This window comes from Rhinopithecus roxellana, chromosome 5 (assembly GCF_007565055.1).
Source record: "Rhinopithecus roxellana isolate Shanxi Qingling chromosome 5, ASM756505v1, whole genome shotgun sequence".
Lineage (NCBI taxonomy): Eukaryota > Metazoa > Chordata > Mammalia > Primates > Cercopithecidae > Rhinopithecus > Rhinopithecus roxellana.
The window spans coordinates 74,994,010-75,013,314 of record NC_044553.1 but is presented as its reverse complement, the minus strand read 5'-3'; the positions used below and the strand labels follow the sequence as shown (position 1 = coordinate 75,013,314).

Genomic DNA, 19,305 nt, shown 5'->3' with positions numbered 1-19,305 from the left:
GCTGAGTCTGGAGAGCACCTGAGAGGGGTGCAGGGCACCAAAGGACAGCAGCTTGTGTATCATGCGTGCATCTCTCATTACATACCAAAGCTACATGTGAATGACCTAGGGCTCATGCAGTCATCTGGGTTAGCTGGATCTTTTTCCTCTGCTGAATGAGCTCTATTAATAGATCTAAGGTAGGCTCATTCTTACTGCTTCTCCATCAGAATAGTGCTGGATACTTGATACCTTTGGGTATACTGAAGAGAGGCTGATGGTCATTCACGCAGTCTCCTTAATGTCCAAACCAGGTAAGGGAGGTGATCTGATCTGCCCGGGAGCACGGACACATTGAGGCAGTGTCAGAAGATGGCCTGGGTGGGTAGGCAGGCTGCAGGAGGAAGCTCTGTAGGTACTGATAACTCTCTCATCAGAGCCACGGATCTGGCAAGCTGGGAGTAAGCTGACCACCCCTGCCTGCAGGTACATTTTGCCTGTCCACAGCCCAGACCCCTAGGCACCAAAACTCTGACTGTAATAAAAGCCAGAGACCCTTACCAAGCTCCAGTGTGCTGCATACAGACCTAGTTAAATGATAGATGACTGCCAAAAATTCTGTTCACTGACCACACAGGGAAAAAATAATCCTTCCAATATTAGTATTATGCATCATTTACTGTCAGAATAACTGCTCTTTCCTCTCTTCCTTTGCAAACATTTCAGACCACAGCAACTGCAGTGTTGCCATGTTTTTGCACACTTCAGTGACCAAAGGCTATTCAGAGCCTGGACAAACTCAGCAAATAGTTCCTCCCATCATCTGCTGAAGATTTATATATATATATTATATATATATTTTTAGGAAAGCAAGCAAGATACAGAGAAGGGACCCGCTGGTTCAATCCAGGAGACAGGGGTCTTAGGTAGTTTACAGCAGAGGGATTCTTACCAGCAGGCCCATCCATTCCTGCTGCTCCGGAGGAAAACCTTAGTCACTCACATCTTGTCCAAACCGTGCAGGTCTTGTTCATACAGTCCTGCTGAGCTGTCGTACCAGAAAGATGGCATCAGGAAGGTCCCCTGGGCTTCTGCAGAGCAGGGAGCCTTCTGGCCTGGCTGTTTCCTCAGCCATAATCTCTGTCTCATGCAAAGAAAAATTGGAACAGGCCACTGAGGGAAATGACCAGTAGTGCCAGGAGCCTGCCACAGATCCCTCTGGCAAGGCCTATTGCCATAGTCATTTTAGGCCCTGGATCAGTATCCTTCTGTCTTGGTCAGACCAAAAGCCAGCAGGAAACTCTTCCTCCTGTCACTCACTGCACTGCCACCTGAGCACCTGGGATGGTCTAACTTGCCATGAGAGGTCCGTGTCTGACACTCTGGGAGCTTATAATCAAGTATGTCCAAGCGAACAATCACCTGGAAAAGGTGGAGCTCCTAGAGGAAAGATCCATTTCACAGATTATCTGGCACATGCTGTGCAGTGCAAGTACAGGACGTGCAGTGGTGCGATCTCGGCTCACCGCAAGCTCTGCCTCCCGGGTTTACGCCGTTCTCCTGCCTCAGCCTCCCAAGTAGCTGGGACTACAGGCGCCCACCACCATGCCTGGCTAATTTTTTTTGTATTTTTAGTAGAGATGGGGTTTCACTGTGTTAGCCAGGATGGTCTCGATCTCCTAACCTCGTGATCCACCCGCTTCGGCCTCCCAAAGTGCTGGGATTACAGGTGTGAGCCACCGCGCCCGGCCCTCTCTGACAGTTGTTCGTGCTGAGTGACTGAAGAAATACCTACCTCAGTCTCCAGAGATCCCAATGGTGTTGGTGCCATCTGTGCATGTATTTGAGCAATACAAAGGGAAATATCCAACCCACCGTCCCATCCAATAACACCGCTACCACCACTGCTGCCATCGAGGGTATCGCTAGACTTGGGGCAGCCTTTTATCTGCAGGGACAGAGAGGTGTGACAGAACATTCTGTGGGCAAGGTGCAGAAGGGAGGCTGCAGCTTCCCAGTGAACTCAGGGCCTGAGTAATACAGACCATGTGCACTGTGCCCAGATGCTCTTCTTGCCTGAAGCTGAATCTTTATCATCTACCCCTCCTCAAGGAAGTCTAGCTCAAGTTTGATCTGCGACGTCTTCTCTGGGAGCCAATGCCCTATCCCCTTCCTGAACTCCAGTGGTGACTGTCTGTCTGATCCACATACAGGGTTCTCAGCTTCTATCTAGTAGGTTGCAGCTGTGCATTTTAAGTGTGATGTCCCTCTCCCCCACCTAGACTTCAAGTTCCTTAAACAAGGGCTGTGAGTCATGATAAGAGATGATGGACAGGCCCAGGTACTCCTCTGCCATTCCCTGGATATCAGTTTGTATCACATCCTTTTAGCCGGCCCACCTCACTGGGGTGAGGCACTGCATGAAAACACTTCGTTACTCCTAATCTTTGTTGTGTTTTGTTATTCTTACACCTCTGGATGCCTCTAGACTCAAGTACCAATGGAACATGCTGTAAGGGAATGGGAAAGTAAGGGCAAAAGCAGTCTAATTCTGTTCCATCTCTGATTTTCTGCAAACACACTCAATTCCTCTGGTCAGAGTTTAACCTTCACTGGAAAGGTTAAAGACGATAGTGTCTGATAGAGATCCTATATAAACAAGTTAGATGCATGTTTATGGGTTTTGAAACATATCAGGACCACAGTTCCTGGCATGTAGTAGGCACTCAGTAATTATTGAGTAAATACAAGTGGAAATGTACTAGACAATATTTTGATAGGCTATTTGGTTCAAGGAAGTGTACTGATCATGGGCTTCCCAGAGATGACCACAAGAGGACAGTGTGTTCCCAAACCATGGAGAGCAAGCTTTTCAATTCTGCACACCTTTCTTCCACTGACATCTGTTATATCCACATGGACAGGTTTCACTTTTAGTTTGGCAGCATAGTCTCCTTCCCTTTAAACCTGCTTCTATAACCTATTTCACGGCAGAATACGACATTTGTAAAGTCACAAGGGCAAGAATGGAACAGAGCAAATTTGAGTATGAAAAGTTGCTATTTATGAGAGTTTTTAGAAAGCATCCATCCTCATTAGAGTCACATGTTTCTCACTTCTAAGGTTAACACCAACACAGAGCAGAGCACTTAAGGCCAGGTGGGAAATTGATTCTGGCAAAGTTTAACAGGCAACTACTGGGGGCAGTTTTCTGAGGCCACGTGAAGGACACAGGGAACCTAAGATATATATATATATATATATATATATATATGGATGAAAGAATTAAGGGCCATGAGAATGATGCTTTGCACCTGTGTACCATTTTATGCGTTCCAAAATACTTTTATATATATTATTTACTTTCTCTGCCCTATCAACCCTGTGAGATGGACTGGACAGTTTATCTCCATTTTTAGATCGGGAAGCTGAACTTTGCGGGACTGAAGGGACTTGTTCAGTGCCACGCAGCTGGTCTGAGCTAGGACTAGAACCCCTGGGCATCCTGCCTCAGTGCTCTTCCTGCATGCTGTGCAAACCCAGTCCCCCCAGCCTCCACCGCCAGTGCCCCTTCCTCTACTAACATCACCCAGCACGCCATGGTCAAAAGTGCATGCTCAGTTCTATTTGTGGTGTGAAATTGTGGTCTGCTAAACCCTCCCAGCCACCTTCAATAGTTTTCTTTACCAACTGTGGTGCCCAAGGTATTTGCACCAATTGGTTCCAAGAGGGCAGTTTGTTAGAAAATTTGCTTCCAGAAGCGGCATGTCCCTGAAACACCATCCACTCAAATCCACATGTGGTTTACCACGACTCCCAGCATCGTTATAGTTTCTCAGTTAAATATCACAGGATTGTACTAGTCTACCAGGATAGAAGACAGCTGGTTGGGGAGACGCATTTAAACCTAACACAGCTGTCCTGCCAACAGCACATTTAACTCGTAAAGCTCAAGCGGTGTGATTGTGGGCAATGTTAAACTTTTTTTAACCTTTTTAAAGGCTGCATCAAATGAGACAGAATATAGAAAAGTATTTCTGCAAACCATAAAATATATACCATTTAGTTACCACAATTCCACTTCCTACATGTGCCTGATGCACTTTGACAATTACCTGTGGGAAATTGTTGATTGTGGCTTCCCTGGTGACTCAGCAGGCTTCCTGTTGCCTCCCCCTTTTTCCAGATGGCATGACTCAGGTGACATGAAACAGGGTCCCGGCTTTAACACTCTGAGTTTTGAACAGATAGGTCTAGGAGGACATCTGCCAGAAGTCTATTTGCGTGAAGAACTTAGAAACCTCCTGGAGAAAGCTCACACGGAAGGAAAGAGGAGTCTGGCTTGCCAACCCCAAGGCAGCAGGCAATCAATAATGCCTTAGTGGTCAACGGGAAGGATGGGATGTTTTAGAACCTATGGTTTCCAGTGCTTGGCTTTGTCTCCATGTCCAACCCCCAACATGTGAATCTTACAGAAAGTTGTGGGGCAGAGGGGCAAAAATAATAAAGCTATGTTTCCCTAAAAACTCTCTAGTATTTAGGGATGTCAAGGCACACTGTCTTGGTTCATTCAGGCTGCTGTGAAAAAATACCTTAGACCAGGTGATTTGCAAATAGCTGAAATGTGTTGCTCACAGCTGCGGTGGCTGGGAAGTCCAAGATCAAAAGTGCCTGCAGATTCTGTGTCTCGTGAGGGCCTGTTCCTCACAGATGGCTCCTTCTCACTGTGTTCTTCCATGGTGGAAAGGGCGAACAAGCTCCCTCTGGCCTCTTTCACAAGGGCATGGATCCCATTTGTAAGGGTGAAGCCCTCATCACCTCATCACCCCTAAAGACCCTGTCTTCTAATACGATTGCAGTGGGGATTAGGTATCAACATATCAATTTGCAGGGGACACAAACATTCAGACTGTAGCATACACGGAAGGGATTTCCCGTTGCCCTCCCAAGTCAGCACCCACTACAACAGAACACTCTGAGGCTGCAGAGCTTGGGGGCACCCACCAGCTGTAATGGGAAACAATCATAGCTGAAGGGCATGGTGGTGCCAAACTTAAGGGAACAAGAGGAGGAAAAGGGGAAAATGGGTAACTGTCCCACGGAAGTGGACCAGTGCATTATGCCCAGGATCATATATGGTGTATGCTCTATGATCTCCAGAAATACGTAGAGCACTTTCCAGGAAATTGCAGTCCTAAGTGACCAAGTATGAGAAAAGCCAGTGACTTTTACGTTATTACCATCAAAATGCTCCAGATGTATTTACGGGTTGTGAAGGCTGGATAATCTTGACTGGAATAACACGAGTCCTACTTGCTGGTGTCTCAGAGGTCAATGGCTGTTTCAAGGGAGCAAATATGGCAAGGTTGTTTCAACAAATATTTAGTGGGTGTTATTTGCCTGGCCTTGTCTAGGCACTACAGACCACAATGTGGTCGAGGTTTAACCCTTTCTGCATCTGTGCAGTACCTATAATCAACTGGATCAACTAGCCAAAGAAGCCGTGTGATGTGCTGGACACAGAGAACAGAAAAACACCAGGGTCCAGCTCAGGCTCTGATCCCACAAATACTAGCTGGGCTATGAATGGAATGTTTGTGTTCCCCTTAAAATTTACATGTTGAAGCCTAATCCCCAATGTGATGGCAATCAAAGAGGCCCCAGAGAGCTCCCTCATCTCTTCTGCCACGTGAGCCCACAGTGAAAGTCAGCCACTTATGAATCAGGACGCAGTCTCTCCCCAGGCACGGAATCCTGTCTAGTGACTTCCATACATTGGGCCTCAGACTTGCCCAAGTTCCAACCCATATAGAAGTGAACATTTCACAAGGATTATTCTATAGTCAGACAACTGGCAGAGCAATTAGTAGTTGCCAGCACCTTGGTTTTGACTTCCCAGCCTCCAGAACTGTGAAATAAATCTCTGTTATTTAAGCCACCTAGTTTGTGGAATGTTTGTTACAGCAGCCTGAACAGACCAGAAGGCAAGCTGTATCCCTAGATAAGTCACATCTCTGAATTTCTTTTTCCACATTTGTAAAAGGTGGCAAGGAATACTCACCCTCCTTGCCTGCCTCCAGTGATTGTGAGGGTAAGCATGACACTGTGCATGAAGATAATTTGAGACCCAGACTCTATTAGAGAGATTCAAAAGCAAAATACCATATTTATGTGGATTATAATAATTTTCCTTAGAAAATGGGGGCTTGATGACAACTGTGTTATTTAATTTTATTCCCCAACACCCTATTAATTTCATGTGTCAGACTGCTTAGGTTATAGTACCCAGTTGTATGAACATGAGCCAAACACTAGATTTTTCTGTGAAGGTATTAAAGTGAGTAACGTTTAAGTCAGTGGACTTCAAGAAAAGCAGATTACCCTCCATAATGTGGGTGGACTTCATCCAATCAGTTGAAGACCTAAAGAGAAAAGACTGAGGTCCTGTGAAAAGGAAAGAATTCTGCCTCTGGACTGTCTTCAGACTCAAAATTGTCAACTCTTGCCCAAGTCTCCAGTCTGTGTCACAAATTTTCAACTTGCCAGCCCCCACAATTATATGAGCCAACTCTTTAAAATAACTATCTCTCTGTCTCTCTATATATTCTATTGGTTCTGTTTCTCTGTTTCTCTAGAGAACCCAGGATTTACATCTGGTTCTAGTGACTTCCATACATTGGGCCTCAGACTTGCCCAGGTTCCAACCCATATAGAAGTGAACATTTCACAAGGATTATTCTGTAGTCAGACAACTGGCAGAGCAATTAGTAGTTGCCATACAGTAAACTCAATTTCAGAAGTTGTTATCTGGTTTTCTGTGTCCCTCTTTGACATTCTAAGATAGTCACATTTTATTTAAGGAATGGACTAAAGATCTCACTCATGTGATTGAAAATTCACAAAATTCAAGAACAATCCTAATTGAGGATGATGACAAATTCTGCTGATCACTGTTTAGAATTACTAAGCCTACTACTTTGAAATTGTGATTCTTCACAAATTGTTATTTGGGAAAGATTCACATTATTTCACATTTTGTGCATGCAAGAAGACTGTACTAATTTTTTACATTGTACTGTTTCAAAGACACATGAAGTGCTCACATAAAATTCCCCAATACCCTATTAAGATTATTTTCTGCCAGGCGCGGTGGCTCAAGCCTGTAATTCCAGCACTTTGGGAGGCCGAGACAGGCGGATCACGAGGTCAGGAGATCGAGACCATCCTGGCTAACACAGTGAAACCCTGTCTCTACTAAAAAATACAAAAAACTAGCCGGGCGAGGTGGCGGGCGCCTGTAGTCCCAGCTACTCAGGAGGCTGAGGCAGGAGAATGGCGTAAACCCAGGAGGAGGAGGAGCTTGCAGTGAGCTGAGATCCGGCCACTGCATTCCAGCCCGGGCGACAGAGCGAGACTCCATCTCAAAAAAAAAAAAAAAAGATTATTTTCTATTTTGTTCTAGGTATATGCTTCACTAAAACATCTATTACTATTAAGCAAGATATAAAATAGACAAAGATGACACTTTAGATCTTTTGATCTACAAGGTATCTAGGAGTTATAAAAAGTAAATATTAAAAGTTTATATTATAACTAGTAAATAACTAATAGTTATCGCTATAAAAGTTAAAAATAGCGCTGTCCAAAATTTTAAAACATTGAAAGACATTATCAGTGTGGTGTATGAAATGTATAAGCTGGCAAAGAAAAGAGATTTGGGAGACTGCATGCATTTCATTCTTATATTCTTAATTGAGCAGGTGGCTAGAATTAGTACAGTGCTTGCAAACACCTGAGGTCAAAACCTCCAAAGCTCTGTATCCCAGCACACCTTTGCCGCTTTCCTTTTTCCCCAATGGAGGAAGGAACGACCTAAGACGCAGGCCAACGCCTGTGCTCCAGTCCTCATCCTCTCCCACCTCCCCAGTTGCTGCTCCCCATCCCACATCTTCAACTCTCCCTCTCTGCTGGTTCTTGGCAATTAGCACTTCAGCAAGTTCAATTTCTCACATCCTAAAACAACCTTAACAGGAACCTTCCTCAGCTCTAAATCATTCACCCTTCCCCCAATCCTTCCACAGCTATTACTCATCTCCCCTTTACCTGACATTCTGGGAACACATTTATACGTTGTATCTTCTTCCTTGTTTCCTATTATCCCCTCAATGCACTGCGGCCTGCAGTGGGCCCCCACTACTCCCCAGAGCCAGCTCTGCCCAAAGGCCCCACAAAGCAGTAACTTCTGTGTTGCTACCTGCAGTGAACACTTGACATCCAATGGTTTTTATTATTTCATGTGACCTCTCCGCTGATCCTGACAGAGGTAACCACTGCCCCTTCTCAGAACACTATTTCCTTGTTTTCATTATGTCTATCTTTCTGGCTCTTCTCCTTTCTGGCCGATTTATCCCAGTTTCCTGTGTGTTTTCTTCTTCATCTACCTGGCCTTTGTCTTAGGTGCCCTGCTGTTCTCGATACCCACCCAGGGTGACCCCATCCATTCCTACAGCATCAGCCACCACCAACACAGGGATGACTCTGAAACCCTTCCTTTCCCAGAAGTCTCTCCTGTGCCATACACATGTAAGTGCCTTCTGGATACCAGAGCACCTTAAACACACACAAACATGTCATCATGTTCATCTTTCCTATCCTGTCCCCCTCCCAAAAACAACCTCCCCCTGTTTCTTTTGAATTTCTCATTACTAAACATGCAATTGCTCAACAGAGAAAACTGAAAATCATCCAGAGACTTTAAGGATTGAAGTTCAAGGTGGACAAAATGTAACCCCAAAGGCATGGGTGCAACGGGGGGGCTCCCAGTCCATTCAAAGATGGCCTACAAACCCAATGTTCTCATTGGTTCCTCCAGGGTGAAGATGACCTAGAAACAGATTTTAGTCAAGATACGTAAGAGTCAGCTGCACTGCTTTCTCCAGCTGCAGAGAGCAACTAGCCAGAAACTGAGGGTCCCCTATTGTTCAAGGTTTGCTTCACCCTCCTATCCTCAAATGGGAAGCAACTGTTGCCACCCTGTGGTAAAGCAGAGGCACTGCCGCTCCTTCACCAAAGCCAAAGCTTGTCAGAGTAGAGGCTCCTAGAATCTGCCTCTTCAAGGAGCCTATCATCCATAGGACTCTTTCTCCACTTGATATTTATTAAGAAAATAACCTTGGGTCTCTATTTCTAAGTGAAAAATTTGAAGTCCAACAGTCAGTGTTACAAAAAAGGATTTTTTTTTTTTTTTCCTGAGATGGAGTTTTGCTCTTGCTGCCCACGCTGGAGGGCAATGGTGCGATCTCGGCTCACCACAACCTCTACCTTTTGAGTTCAAGCGATTCTCCTGCCTCAGCCTCCCGAGTAGCTGGGATGACAGGTGCCCGCCACCATGCCCAGCTAATTTTTTGTATTTTTAGTAGAAATGGGGTTTCACCATGTTGGCCAGGCTGGTCTCGAACTTCGGACCTCAGGTGATCTGCCCGCCTTGGCCTCCCAAAGTGTTGGGATTACAGGTGTGAGCCATTGCGCCTGGCAGAACATGGGTATTTTAATGTTTGACAATATAGATTTAAAATTATTCAGAGCCATCAAATGTGAACGTTTATACATTTCTATCTTAATGGCTAGATATCTGGTGTTATCACAGTGCTAGATATCTGGTGGTCTAGAACTGTGGGGAAAATGAACAGCTGGCACTGAGGAGCCATCTTTTACCTGAGGCTGTTAATGTTCTGAAAACGAAAGCACATTTTCTGGTTGGATTCATCCAAGGCCATCCAAGGCCATCATCAGTGTCAGCTGGCACAACCAGTTCTGACTCCCAAGAGCTCCCATTTCACAGCACATGGTTCTCTGAAGCAGTCCTTTGGAGAGCTGGTGGCTTTATTTGTTTCTGGGGATAATACAACAACAGTAGCCATTTAGCTATGTCTTGGAGACCAGTGAGCAACCGTGGGCTTGGGAGAATATGGTTACTGCTGAAATACATGGTGCACTGAAGCATATCTGAACTGTATTGCTAACTGATGAGTAATCAAAAATAAGATCGGGGCGCCGGGCGCGGTGCCTCAGGCCTGTAATCCCAGCACTTCGGGAGGCCGACGTAGGCAGATCACGAGGTCAGGAGATCAAGACCATCCTGGCTAATACAGTGAAACCCCGTCTCTACTAAAAATACAAAAAAAAAATTAGCCAGGCGTGGTGGCGGGAGCCTGTAGTCCCAGCTACTCGGGAGGCTGAAGCAGGAGAATGGTGTGAACCCAGAAGGCAGAGCTTGCGGTGAGCGGAGATCGCGCCACTGCACTCCGGCCTGAGCGACAGTGCAAGACTCCGTCTAAAAAAAGATAAATAAATAAATAAATAAATAAGATCGGGGCAAGCCATTAAAGGTTGAAAACATGTTGTCAATAATCCATAAAGTGAGAGGAGGAAGGCCTGCAATTCAGTTGCTAACAGCACCCACTGATGACACGTAAGAGTGGGCTGGAAACTCCATTTTATTTTATTTTTATTTTTCAAACACCAACTCGAACCAGATAAGCCCATTTTATTTGGGCCCATTTTATTTGACAGAAGGAGGCTTAGAAAGTTGCCAAGATTATACATAGCTAGAAAATAGCATGGCCACGGCTTAACCCCAGTTATCTGCCATAAACATACACACTCTTTTCTTCATGTAATGCCAAGTAGGTCCCTGCTTGTCTTTGTGTTTCTATTTGCTTTGGACTAAGAATTTACACATTTGAAAGATGCTCCTTACCAAGCTGTTTTTAAGGCACCCACGGAGAAGTTAAACATAACCCCCAATCCTCTCTGGATGTTTTGGCAAATGCTTCTATCCCAGTGACCATTTAAAGCTATTAACGACCAGGAGGCTGGCTCAGGAATCCTCCAAAAGAAACTTCTAGTCTAGATGGCCCTCTGCTGGTTTAGTCCCAGGACTGCAAAAAGTCCTTCTAGCTCCTTGGGAGGCGCTGTACAAAGGGTACAAACCTTGCACCACGGTGATCACAGTCACAGTCAATTCTAGATAACAGATATTTTTGCTCAGCACATTATCACTGAGCTCATGGCAAGAACTTCTAGGCAGAGATTTTTAAAAACACAGAATAGAAATGGAATATTTTCCTTGAACTAAAAGGAAGAAAGTCTTGACAGATCCAGATGTAAAACAGTATTTACATACTTATTGCCATTAGATATATTTATTTTCCCCAATATTATATATTAATTCCTCAAATATTTACTGAATGCTTACTATGTGCCTAGAATATATTGCAGTTAATAAACAGATATAGCCTCATGGAGCTTACATTCCAGTGGAGAGATAAACAATAAGCAAGAAAACAAACAATGATTATAAATGACAAAAAATGCTATGGAGCTTAAAAAAAAAAAAAAGATACTGCAACAGAGAATGGAGGGGGGTGCTACTCAGACAGGGCAGTCAGGCAGGCCTCTCTGAGTGGGTGACTTTGAAACTTGCTACACAAGGAGTGGGAGGAACAGCCTGTGTTGATAGCCTTGAGGTGGGAAGAGGCCGGTGTGACTCAGGGCCAGAATGCGCGGAACCAAGTCAGGGGTAAAACTGACCGGAGCTGTGGATCCCCGTAGGTCATGACAAGAAAGGTTATTTTTACTCAGGGTGCAATGGGAAGCCATCAGTGGAACTGTAACTATGGAGGTGACACTAATATGGTTTAAACTTTTCAAGTTTAACTCTGCCCTTCCTGTGAAGAATAATTGAAAAGGGATCAAGAATAAACGCAGGAAAATGAGTTAGGAGGCGATTTCAAAACTCCATGCTAGACACGATGGTATCTTGGACAGGGTATTTGGAGTAGAGCTAGAGAGAAGCAGACAGGCAAATTGCACATGGATTTTAGAAATAAAAATGAAATAAATTACTTAAAATTGAGGCATGAAGAGTGATGGAGAAAATCAAGGATTACCGTAGGTATTTAGTTTGCATACATGGCTAAGCAGCGGCACTACTCATTTAGCCAGAGAAGACTGATGTAGGCCGGGTGCGGTGGCTCAAGCCTGTAATCCCAGCACTTTTGGGAGGCCGAGACGGGCGGATCACGAGGTCAGGAGATCGAGACCATCCTGGCTAACACAGTGAAACCCCGTCTTTACTAAAAAATACAAAAAAATAGCCGGGCCTGGTGGCAGGCGCCTGTAGTCCCAGCCACTGGGGAGGCTGAGGCAGGAGAATGGCGTAAACCCGGGAGGCGGAGCTTGCAGTGAGCTGAGATCCAGCCACTGCACTCCAGCCTGGGCAACAGAGCGAGACTCCGTCTCAAAAAAAAAAAAAAAAAAAAAAGACTGATATAAACAGGTTGGGGAAGGTGGTGGTTTGAGAAATCAGGATTGAAACCTGGCAATTTAGCAATTAGTGTAAGCCTATGGATATACAAGAAAGAAGTGTGGGCTGAAATACAAACACCGGATTCACGAGCCAAGAAATGGATTGAGAGTCAAGAGAATGAATGAAATCAAGTAGATAGAGAATTGAGGGAAATAAGAGAAGTGGACCCAGCACTGAGCCCTGGAGAACTTAACATTTAAAGACTGCCAGAGAAAACTGTAAATGAAACTAACAAACAGGTAAAGGAAAAAAGGAAAGCCCAATACTTATTTGTTTATTTAAGGACTACATTTCCTTGCCCTGCTACTTTGTTGTTCACATTTATTTCCTCAGCACCTAAAACAGTGCCTGGCACTCAATAAATACTATAGTTGGTTTGATGAATGAGTGGTGAGAACAGTGGGCTACAATGGACCAGGAGAGAATGAGAGGTGAAGAAGTACAATCAGCACGTGAGGAAAGGTTGCTGTGAAAGGCAGCAGAAAATTGGAACAGTAACTAGAAGGGATATGGAATCAAAGAAGAAAAAATTTTTTAATGGGATGTATGATACCTCCCTGACCTAACATTAATTTATACTGATACTATATTCCTATACTAAAAGACCAATTTATAATTCTATATTTGAGAGCAAATATACACATTTGTTAAAATCCATGGATCACACAATTCATTTATTAAAGTAGACACGATAGATATTTGTCTTCTATGTACCATGTGTTGGGCAGTGAACAACTCTGCCTGCAAGGAACTTAACACCCAGTAATTATCTAAAGTGATGATGAGATGATGATTTGTTTAGAAGTGATTTCCTGGTAGTGCGGTTATCCATGCTAAAACTTTATTTTTGCTTCTCTGGACTGGAACATTACCTGCTTACAAGTAAGTGAATTTAAATCCTACCCCGAAGCTAAACGGAAGGTTATAGGAGTTAAGTAACTTGCCCAAGGTCACATTAGTAATAAATGATGAAGGTGGCATTCAAATTCGGGTGTCTCTGACAATGGTTTGTGCTCATAGCACCATGTTAAATGTATTTGAAATTCACACCAGAATACGGTATTACTATACAATATAATACTATATTATATATATTCTTTCTGTAACAATTAAAAATCAACTTCCCCAACTTGGTTCTTCGTAATAAAATCCTAAAATCAATGTTGGAAGGGTATGGAAAATACTCCATGTGTCTGTCAAAGGGAATTAGCATCAGGGAGTGTGAGCAAAGATAATGCAAATAAATGGATGAGGTGAAACAATAACTAACTCACATGAATAAATGATCAGACCACCCAACAAGTTCAATGCCAAGGTTCCAGACTGGGAAAAACCCAGGCTTCTTATTTTGTTGTTTTTGCCCGAAGTATCTTTGGACTATTCTCTTTGTTAGTTTTCATCCTAGCTATAGTAGACAATTCTAGGACGACTCCCAAGATTCCCACCTGCTGGGAATATAATGAGTATCGGTCCCTTGTTATACGAAAAAGGTCATGGGATAGTCACTCCCAAGATCATATTACATTATAATCAGAAGACTAAAGAGATATTCTCCTTCCAGCTATGCGAAGGCATGTAGCTTACAACCTGAGGCGGCCTCTAGGAGCTGAGAGGAGCTTTGGTTGGCTGACAGCCAGCAAGAGAAAGGGAACTCAGTCCTACAAGATAATTCAAATGGAATTCTGCCAGCAGCCTTAACGAGCTTGGAAGAGGACCCAAACCGCAGCCAAGACAACACCTCTGGTCAGCACCTGAACACTAACCCACACCAAACACCTGAGCAGTGGAAAACTCAAATAATAAATGAGTGCTGTGTAAAACTGCTAAATCTGTGGTAATTTATTATACAGTAATAGAAAACTAAAATTCAAGTCAGTATGCATCCCTTCCACAGACACTGACAGGGAAGACTGAAGATTGCTATGTTAGCACATTATTCCAAGGGTAATAAGAGAAACCGAGTTTTTAATTCTGAATTGTCCTAATCCATGATCTTTCATGTCTCTATGCCTTTTCTTTATTTTTTTAGTTTTTGTGGGTACGTAATAGTTGTACCTCCATGCCTTTACACTTATGGTTCCCTGATGAACTCTTACTCAAACTTCAAAACTCAGGTCAAATGTTGCTTCTTCAAAGCAGCATTTCCTTATAGCCACCCCATCCACTCCTGAGCAGACTAAATTACTCCCTCTTTTTGCTTCCACGACAGCAGCTTGTGTGTACAGCTATCAAAACACCTGCTGGGGTGCACTGTCATCACTTTTGATGTGTATCCCCACTTCCCTCTCCACTCAGATTGTGACTCTTTAGGGCAGAGCTGCACCAGTCTCCTGCCTAGTGCCTGGTATATAGTGGGTACTAAATAGTTGGATAGTGGAGGGAATGGAGTCTCTGGATAAACATAGGCTTTTGATGTTTCTCTTTCAGCACAGCTGATCAGGCCTCAGGTATTAGTGGAAACTCAGAGAGCCTTCTCCATGACAACAGCTTAGGTGAATAACCAAGCACTTCCTGCCTTAAAAAGGTAGGTATTTATTGTTTGTCTCAAAAGAGCTGGCCTGAAATATATAGGTGTGGTTGAAGTAACAGGTGACAGATGCTGAGAAGGATTGAGATTCTCCCCAAGAGGGATGACAGGAAGCTCTATCTGATTTGTTCTCATTCAAGCCATGTGCTAGGTTTGCATGCTTGCTGAGTCAACGCGTTTGTGTTAATCCACTCCTGAAATCAGATGTCAACCTAAACAGACTACAATCTCACAGAATTAGTTTTACTCAATGGCTTAAAACTATGGGTAACAAAACAAAAATGAGAATCATCTATCAACAATATTCATGGCATTCACAGAACCCTGGGGCAGACAGCATTTTTAGAAAATCACAGACTCAGGCAAAATAGTGCATAATCAATCTGTAGGGAACAAACAGCATTTGTTTGGTATGTTTTTAGAGATAATTCTCATTTTCCTTCGGACCTACTCCATGGGCAAATCCTTGAACTATAAGGAAATGCTCCCTTGCATTCAACTGAAATTAACCATGCTACCTCTTTAGGATTCTGCCTTAGTGGAGAAGGAGATCATTAGAATCAGAAGATAAAAATCAAGGCATGGAAATAGGGCATCTGTCTAATGCTGCATCAGCAGCTCATAGGCGCTAGATTCTCTTTATAAACAGATCATTAAACAACAAACAAATGAGGTACTGCTTACTAATACAAGTATTATGACCACATTGCCAGAAACTTGGAAAACTTCAGGGGGGAAATGGTCTTGCCACCTTAAAACAATTTAACTATTCTTAATTTATTATTTAATAAAATTGTTACATTTTTAAATATTTTCAAAAGCCTTCAGCGTAAACTCTTAATGTCAGTACCTCTTTTGTCTCCTCTCAGGTATACTGGAGTCATTCCTAGGAATCAAGTCAGATCCTGTAGGCTCTGCATTTTGAAGCTCTTTTACAAGTCCTGGCTGGCATTGGCTCAAAAGGCAGCTATCTGACGACACAATTTCAGTCAGATCAGCAGTGAGGAGAAAACATCAGGTCTGGGTTCTAACCTGTCTTTAGCGATAACACTAGATGCTCCTTCATTCATTCAACAAACATGAATTGAGCACCTATTGCGTACCAGATGTTGTGCTAGGGGCTAGGGCTACAACTGTCAATGAGATAGATAAGGTCCCACATCTCACATGACTTACATTCTCATGTGGGTGTGTATATGTAAGTATGTAGACACTGTGTGGAGGAAGAAAGGGAAAACCATGAGAAAGTAGAGTCTCTTAAAAATTCGCTTCCTCCTCTGAAAAAAAATGGGATAATAAAAGCATCTACTTATAAGGTTGTTGTGAGGAGAAGTGCGCAAATATATTATTTAAAATGCTCATGGAAACTTCAAACCATCAGAACACAGTAAATACCTTCAATGCTCTGGGGGCCCACAAGATTCATGGCCTGGTGAGCTGGATATTCCACTCGGGGCCTGGCAATGCCCAATTGCTCCATAACGCCGTGAAGCAGCCTCTGGATATCTGTTTCTGAGACCCTGTCAGGGGTCCGGGGGCTGTAGGCAAATGCTGGAGTCCATCCCGATGCCAGCCAAAACAGTAAGCCAGATAGCATGGTAGAGACCATCCTGGAGACCATTTTTAACCTGCAGATAAAAGACCAAATGTATACTGACTGGCTACAATCAGCAATTGTGATAATACAATTATAATGATGCAACTACTCCAGGCTGTGGTTCAAGGACCACAGGATGTAATTAAAAAATCCTTAGGAGGTTGCTTCTGTCTTAAGTTTCCATGCTAGGCAGAACATCATTGCAGAAAGGTATTAAATAAAACAGTTGCAGGTATCCAATTCCCTCTGTTTGCATTCTTGGGAATGCTAGGCTGGAATGGCGGTTCTTACTCATAATTTTTATCCTCCTTGTAGCTCCCTGAAAGTTCTGCGTTACTCCTAACTTCATCACTCTCTCCCTCTCTTACTAAAACAAAGAAACCAAACTTGCCTCAATTTTGAGAAAGAGATAGTGGCATCTTGAGTTTTCCCAGTCTCAGGGAAGAAAAGGCTAACAGGAGGGAGTCAGGAAAACACAAATGGTAACGAAGCTCAGGCAGGTTGGGAGTGGTGGCAGGAAAACATTTTAGTTTAGCAAACATCTAATACGTTTGAGATCCTGAAAGGAAGGAAAATGTTGCTTAGACCCCGCCCTGCAATCTGCTGGGGTAGTTTGAGGTATGTTTACTCAGCCACATGCTGAGAGATCATGGGCAAATCCCTCAGTTTCCTCCTCTGCAAAACGGAGATAATAAAAGCATTTACCTTATAGGGTTGTTGTGATACATGTTAAGAGTGTTTAGGACAATGCCAGGCACAGAATGAGCCCCTATATTGCTATTATGTTGGTAACACTGCCTTACAGTTCTGGAGGTTAGAATTCAGGGAGGTAGTGGTGGTCAGAGGGAGAAAACTAGCCTGAGGGTCAGCCTGTCCTAAATGTTGGTTTCTATGGGTATGACTGCAAAACAAGGGAACATTATCCTTGCAGCTTGCCCGACAGCTGCTTAACCTGTTGGGATGGATGCTTCAGGCAGCAGCCTTGCAAATGCTTTTTTTTTTTTTTTTTTTTTTTTTACACTCTTGTTGCACTCACTGCAACCTCCACCTCCCGGGTTCAAGCGATTCTCCTGCTTCATCCTCCCTACCTGGGATTACAGGTGCCCACAACCACACCCGGCTAATTTTTGTATTTTTAATAGAGGCGGGGTTTCACCATATTGGTCAGGCTGGTCTCGAACTCCTGACCTCTGGTGATCCACCCCTCCTCGGCCTTCCAAAGCGCTAGGATTACAGGCGTGAGCCACCATGCCCTGCGCAAATCCTCCTTCTAATCATTCTTCTACTGGGGATGGGGGATGGGGGATGGAGAGATGGGAGGCGGCAAAATTGTGCATTTCCCTTACTGAAACTAAAATTTTTATACCCTCCGATTTTTCTGCAAAAAAAAAAAAAAAAAAAAAAAAAAAAAAAAAGCCTATTTCTAGTCAGTAGATACAAATCCTCGCTCTCCAAAGAGCTGAGAGTAGCTGTTCTAACAGCAAAATCTGCAATTCTAATGAAAAAGGCTGGAGGCAGGCACGAGGCTCTCCATCTCCATCTTTCCCTTGTCCACTCTGAATGCAGTCTTTCACTTCCATTCCAGCAAAAGCCGCTCTGATTTGATGAACTGCCCAATCTCCTCCCTCAGTATTCCGTTCCCCTTACTGATAGCCAAACATTCTAATCCCCTACCCATCCTTTGTCTGACCCCAGCCTCCACCTCGAGGATTTTAGCAGGACGCCCTCCCCCACTGGCGATACCAAATCTCGGGTTGGCAGCAGGCTGCCGAGCCGACATCAAAGCTGTACTCACCGAGGAGCAGCCCGAGGAGCCGACTGCGGTATGGGCCTTGGTGGGGGTCAGGCCAGGAGCGGGCGAACTGGAGAGCTCGTGCGTCACCTTCCTCCGCATCTTAGCTCCGCCCCGGCCCCTCCTCCAGCAGGTGGAAGTTGCCTCGCCAGGCCTCCCCAAACTGCATCCCAGATAAGTGTGCCTCTCACCAGGAGCCGCACAGCTCTTCAACCCACACATTCTTCATACAAACCTCTTGACTACATTTCCTCCAGCTCCATCGACCTCTGTGGAAGTCATTCACCTCCTTTCTCAATCTCAATTACAATGTGCCAGATCACCACTTATAGCACACTTTTAATTTTGCCAACTTCTAGAACGTGTTTTTTTTTGTTTTTTTTTTTTTTTTTTTTTTTTTAAAGTCTTTTAGCTTCAAGAGGGAAGAGGCAATGAATGGTAGAGGGACAGAAGATGAAGTCCTAAGAACTTTTACTGGTGGCTATGATAAGGTATACCCTGCTCTGAGGGGCCTCTTACTGATCAGGAATACTGTGAGGACATTTAATACAAGAAGCTAGAAACTTTCATTAAAGTGATAAACTTGAACATCTGTAGAAATACCAGCTCTGAGCGTTATTTCTAAACTTCCACAAACCATCAAGTAAAATTCCACTTTGGCCTGAAGAGAAACCATACTCCCAGCATACTGTAGAAGTATGTCCAGCTAGTCCCAGATTCTTAAATGAGGGTTTACGGAGCACCTACTATGTGCACTGTTGAACACTGAAATTTGTTCAAATACTAAAATCAAAATATAAAGCCATACAATAAATATGGCACTGCAAATTTCATCAAGACGGAGGATGAGTAAAGTACCTGGGAGGGAGGGGTCTCAAAATAAGAAACCTGATGAGGTTAGAATCCAGATCTATTTATCTTAGCTCTAGACAGCAAATCCATTGCCATCCACAGCAATTTTATGCAGTGAATAGAGGCTGGCAAAATTCAATTATGTGACACGGGGCCTTTCATTTTGAAGTCAAGTCTCTTTCCCAGTA

General features: G+C 43.8%; 1 protein-coding gene across 2 annotated transcripts in view; it reads right to left on the bottom strand.

Annotated features, from left to right (window-relative positions):
- Positions 1-18,434, bottom strand: part of SCG5 (secretogranin V) — a 56,408-nt gene extending 37,974 nt beyond the window's left edge. For both annotated transcript variants that reach the window (XM_010368591.2, XM_010368592.1), the window contains exons 1-2: positions 18,269-18,434; positions 16,272-16,504 (exon numbers count right to left, since the gene is read on the bottom strand). In XM_010368591.2, the coding sequence (XP_010366893.1) occupies positions 16,272-16,497 (226 nt within the window). In that variant the 5' untranslated portion in view covers positions 16,498-16,504; positions 18,269-18,434. The remainder of the gene's footprint in view (positions 1-16,271; positions 16,505-18,268) is intronic.
- Positions 18,435-19,305: the final 871 nt, after the last annotated feature.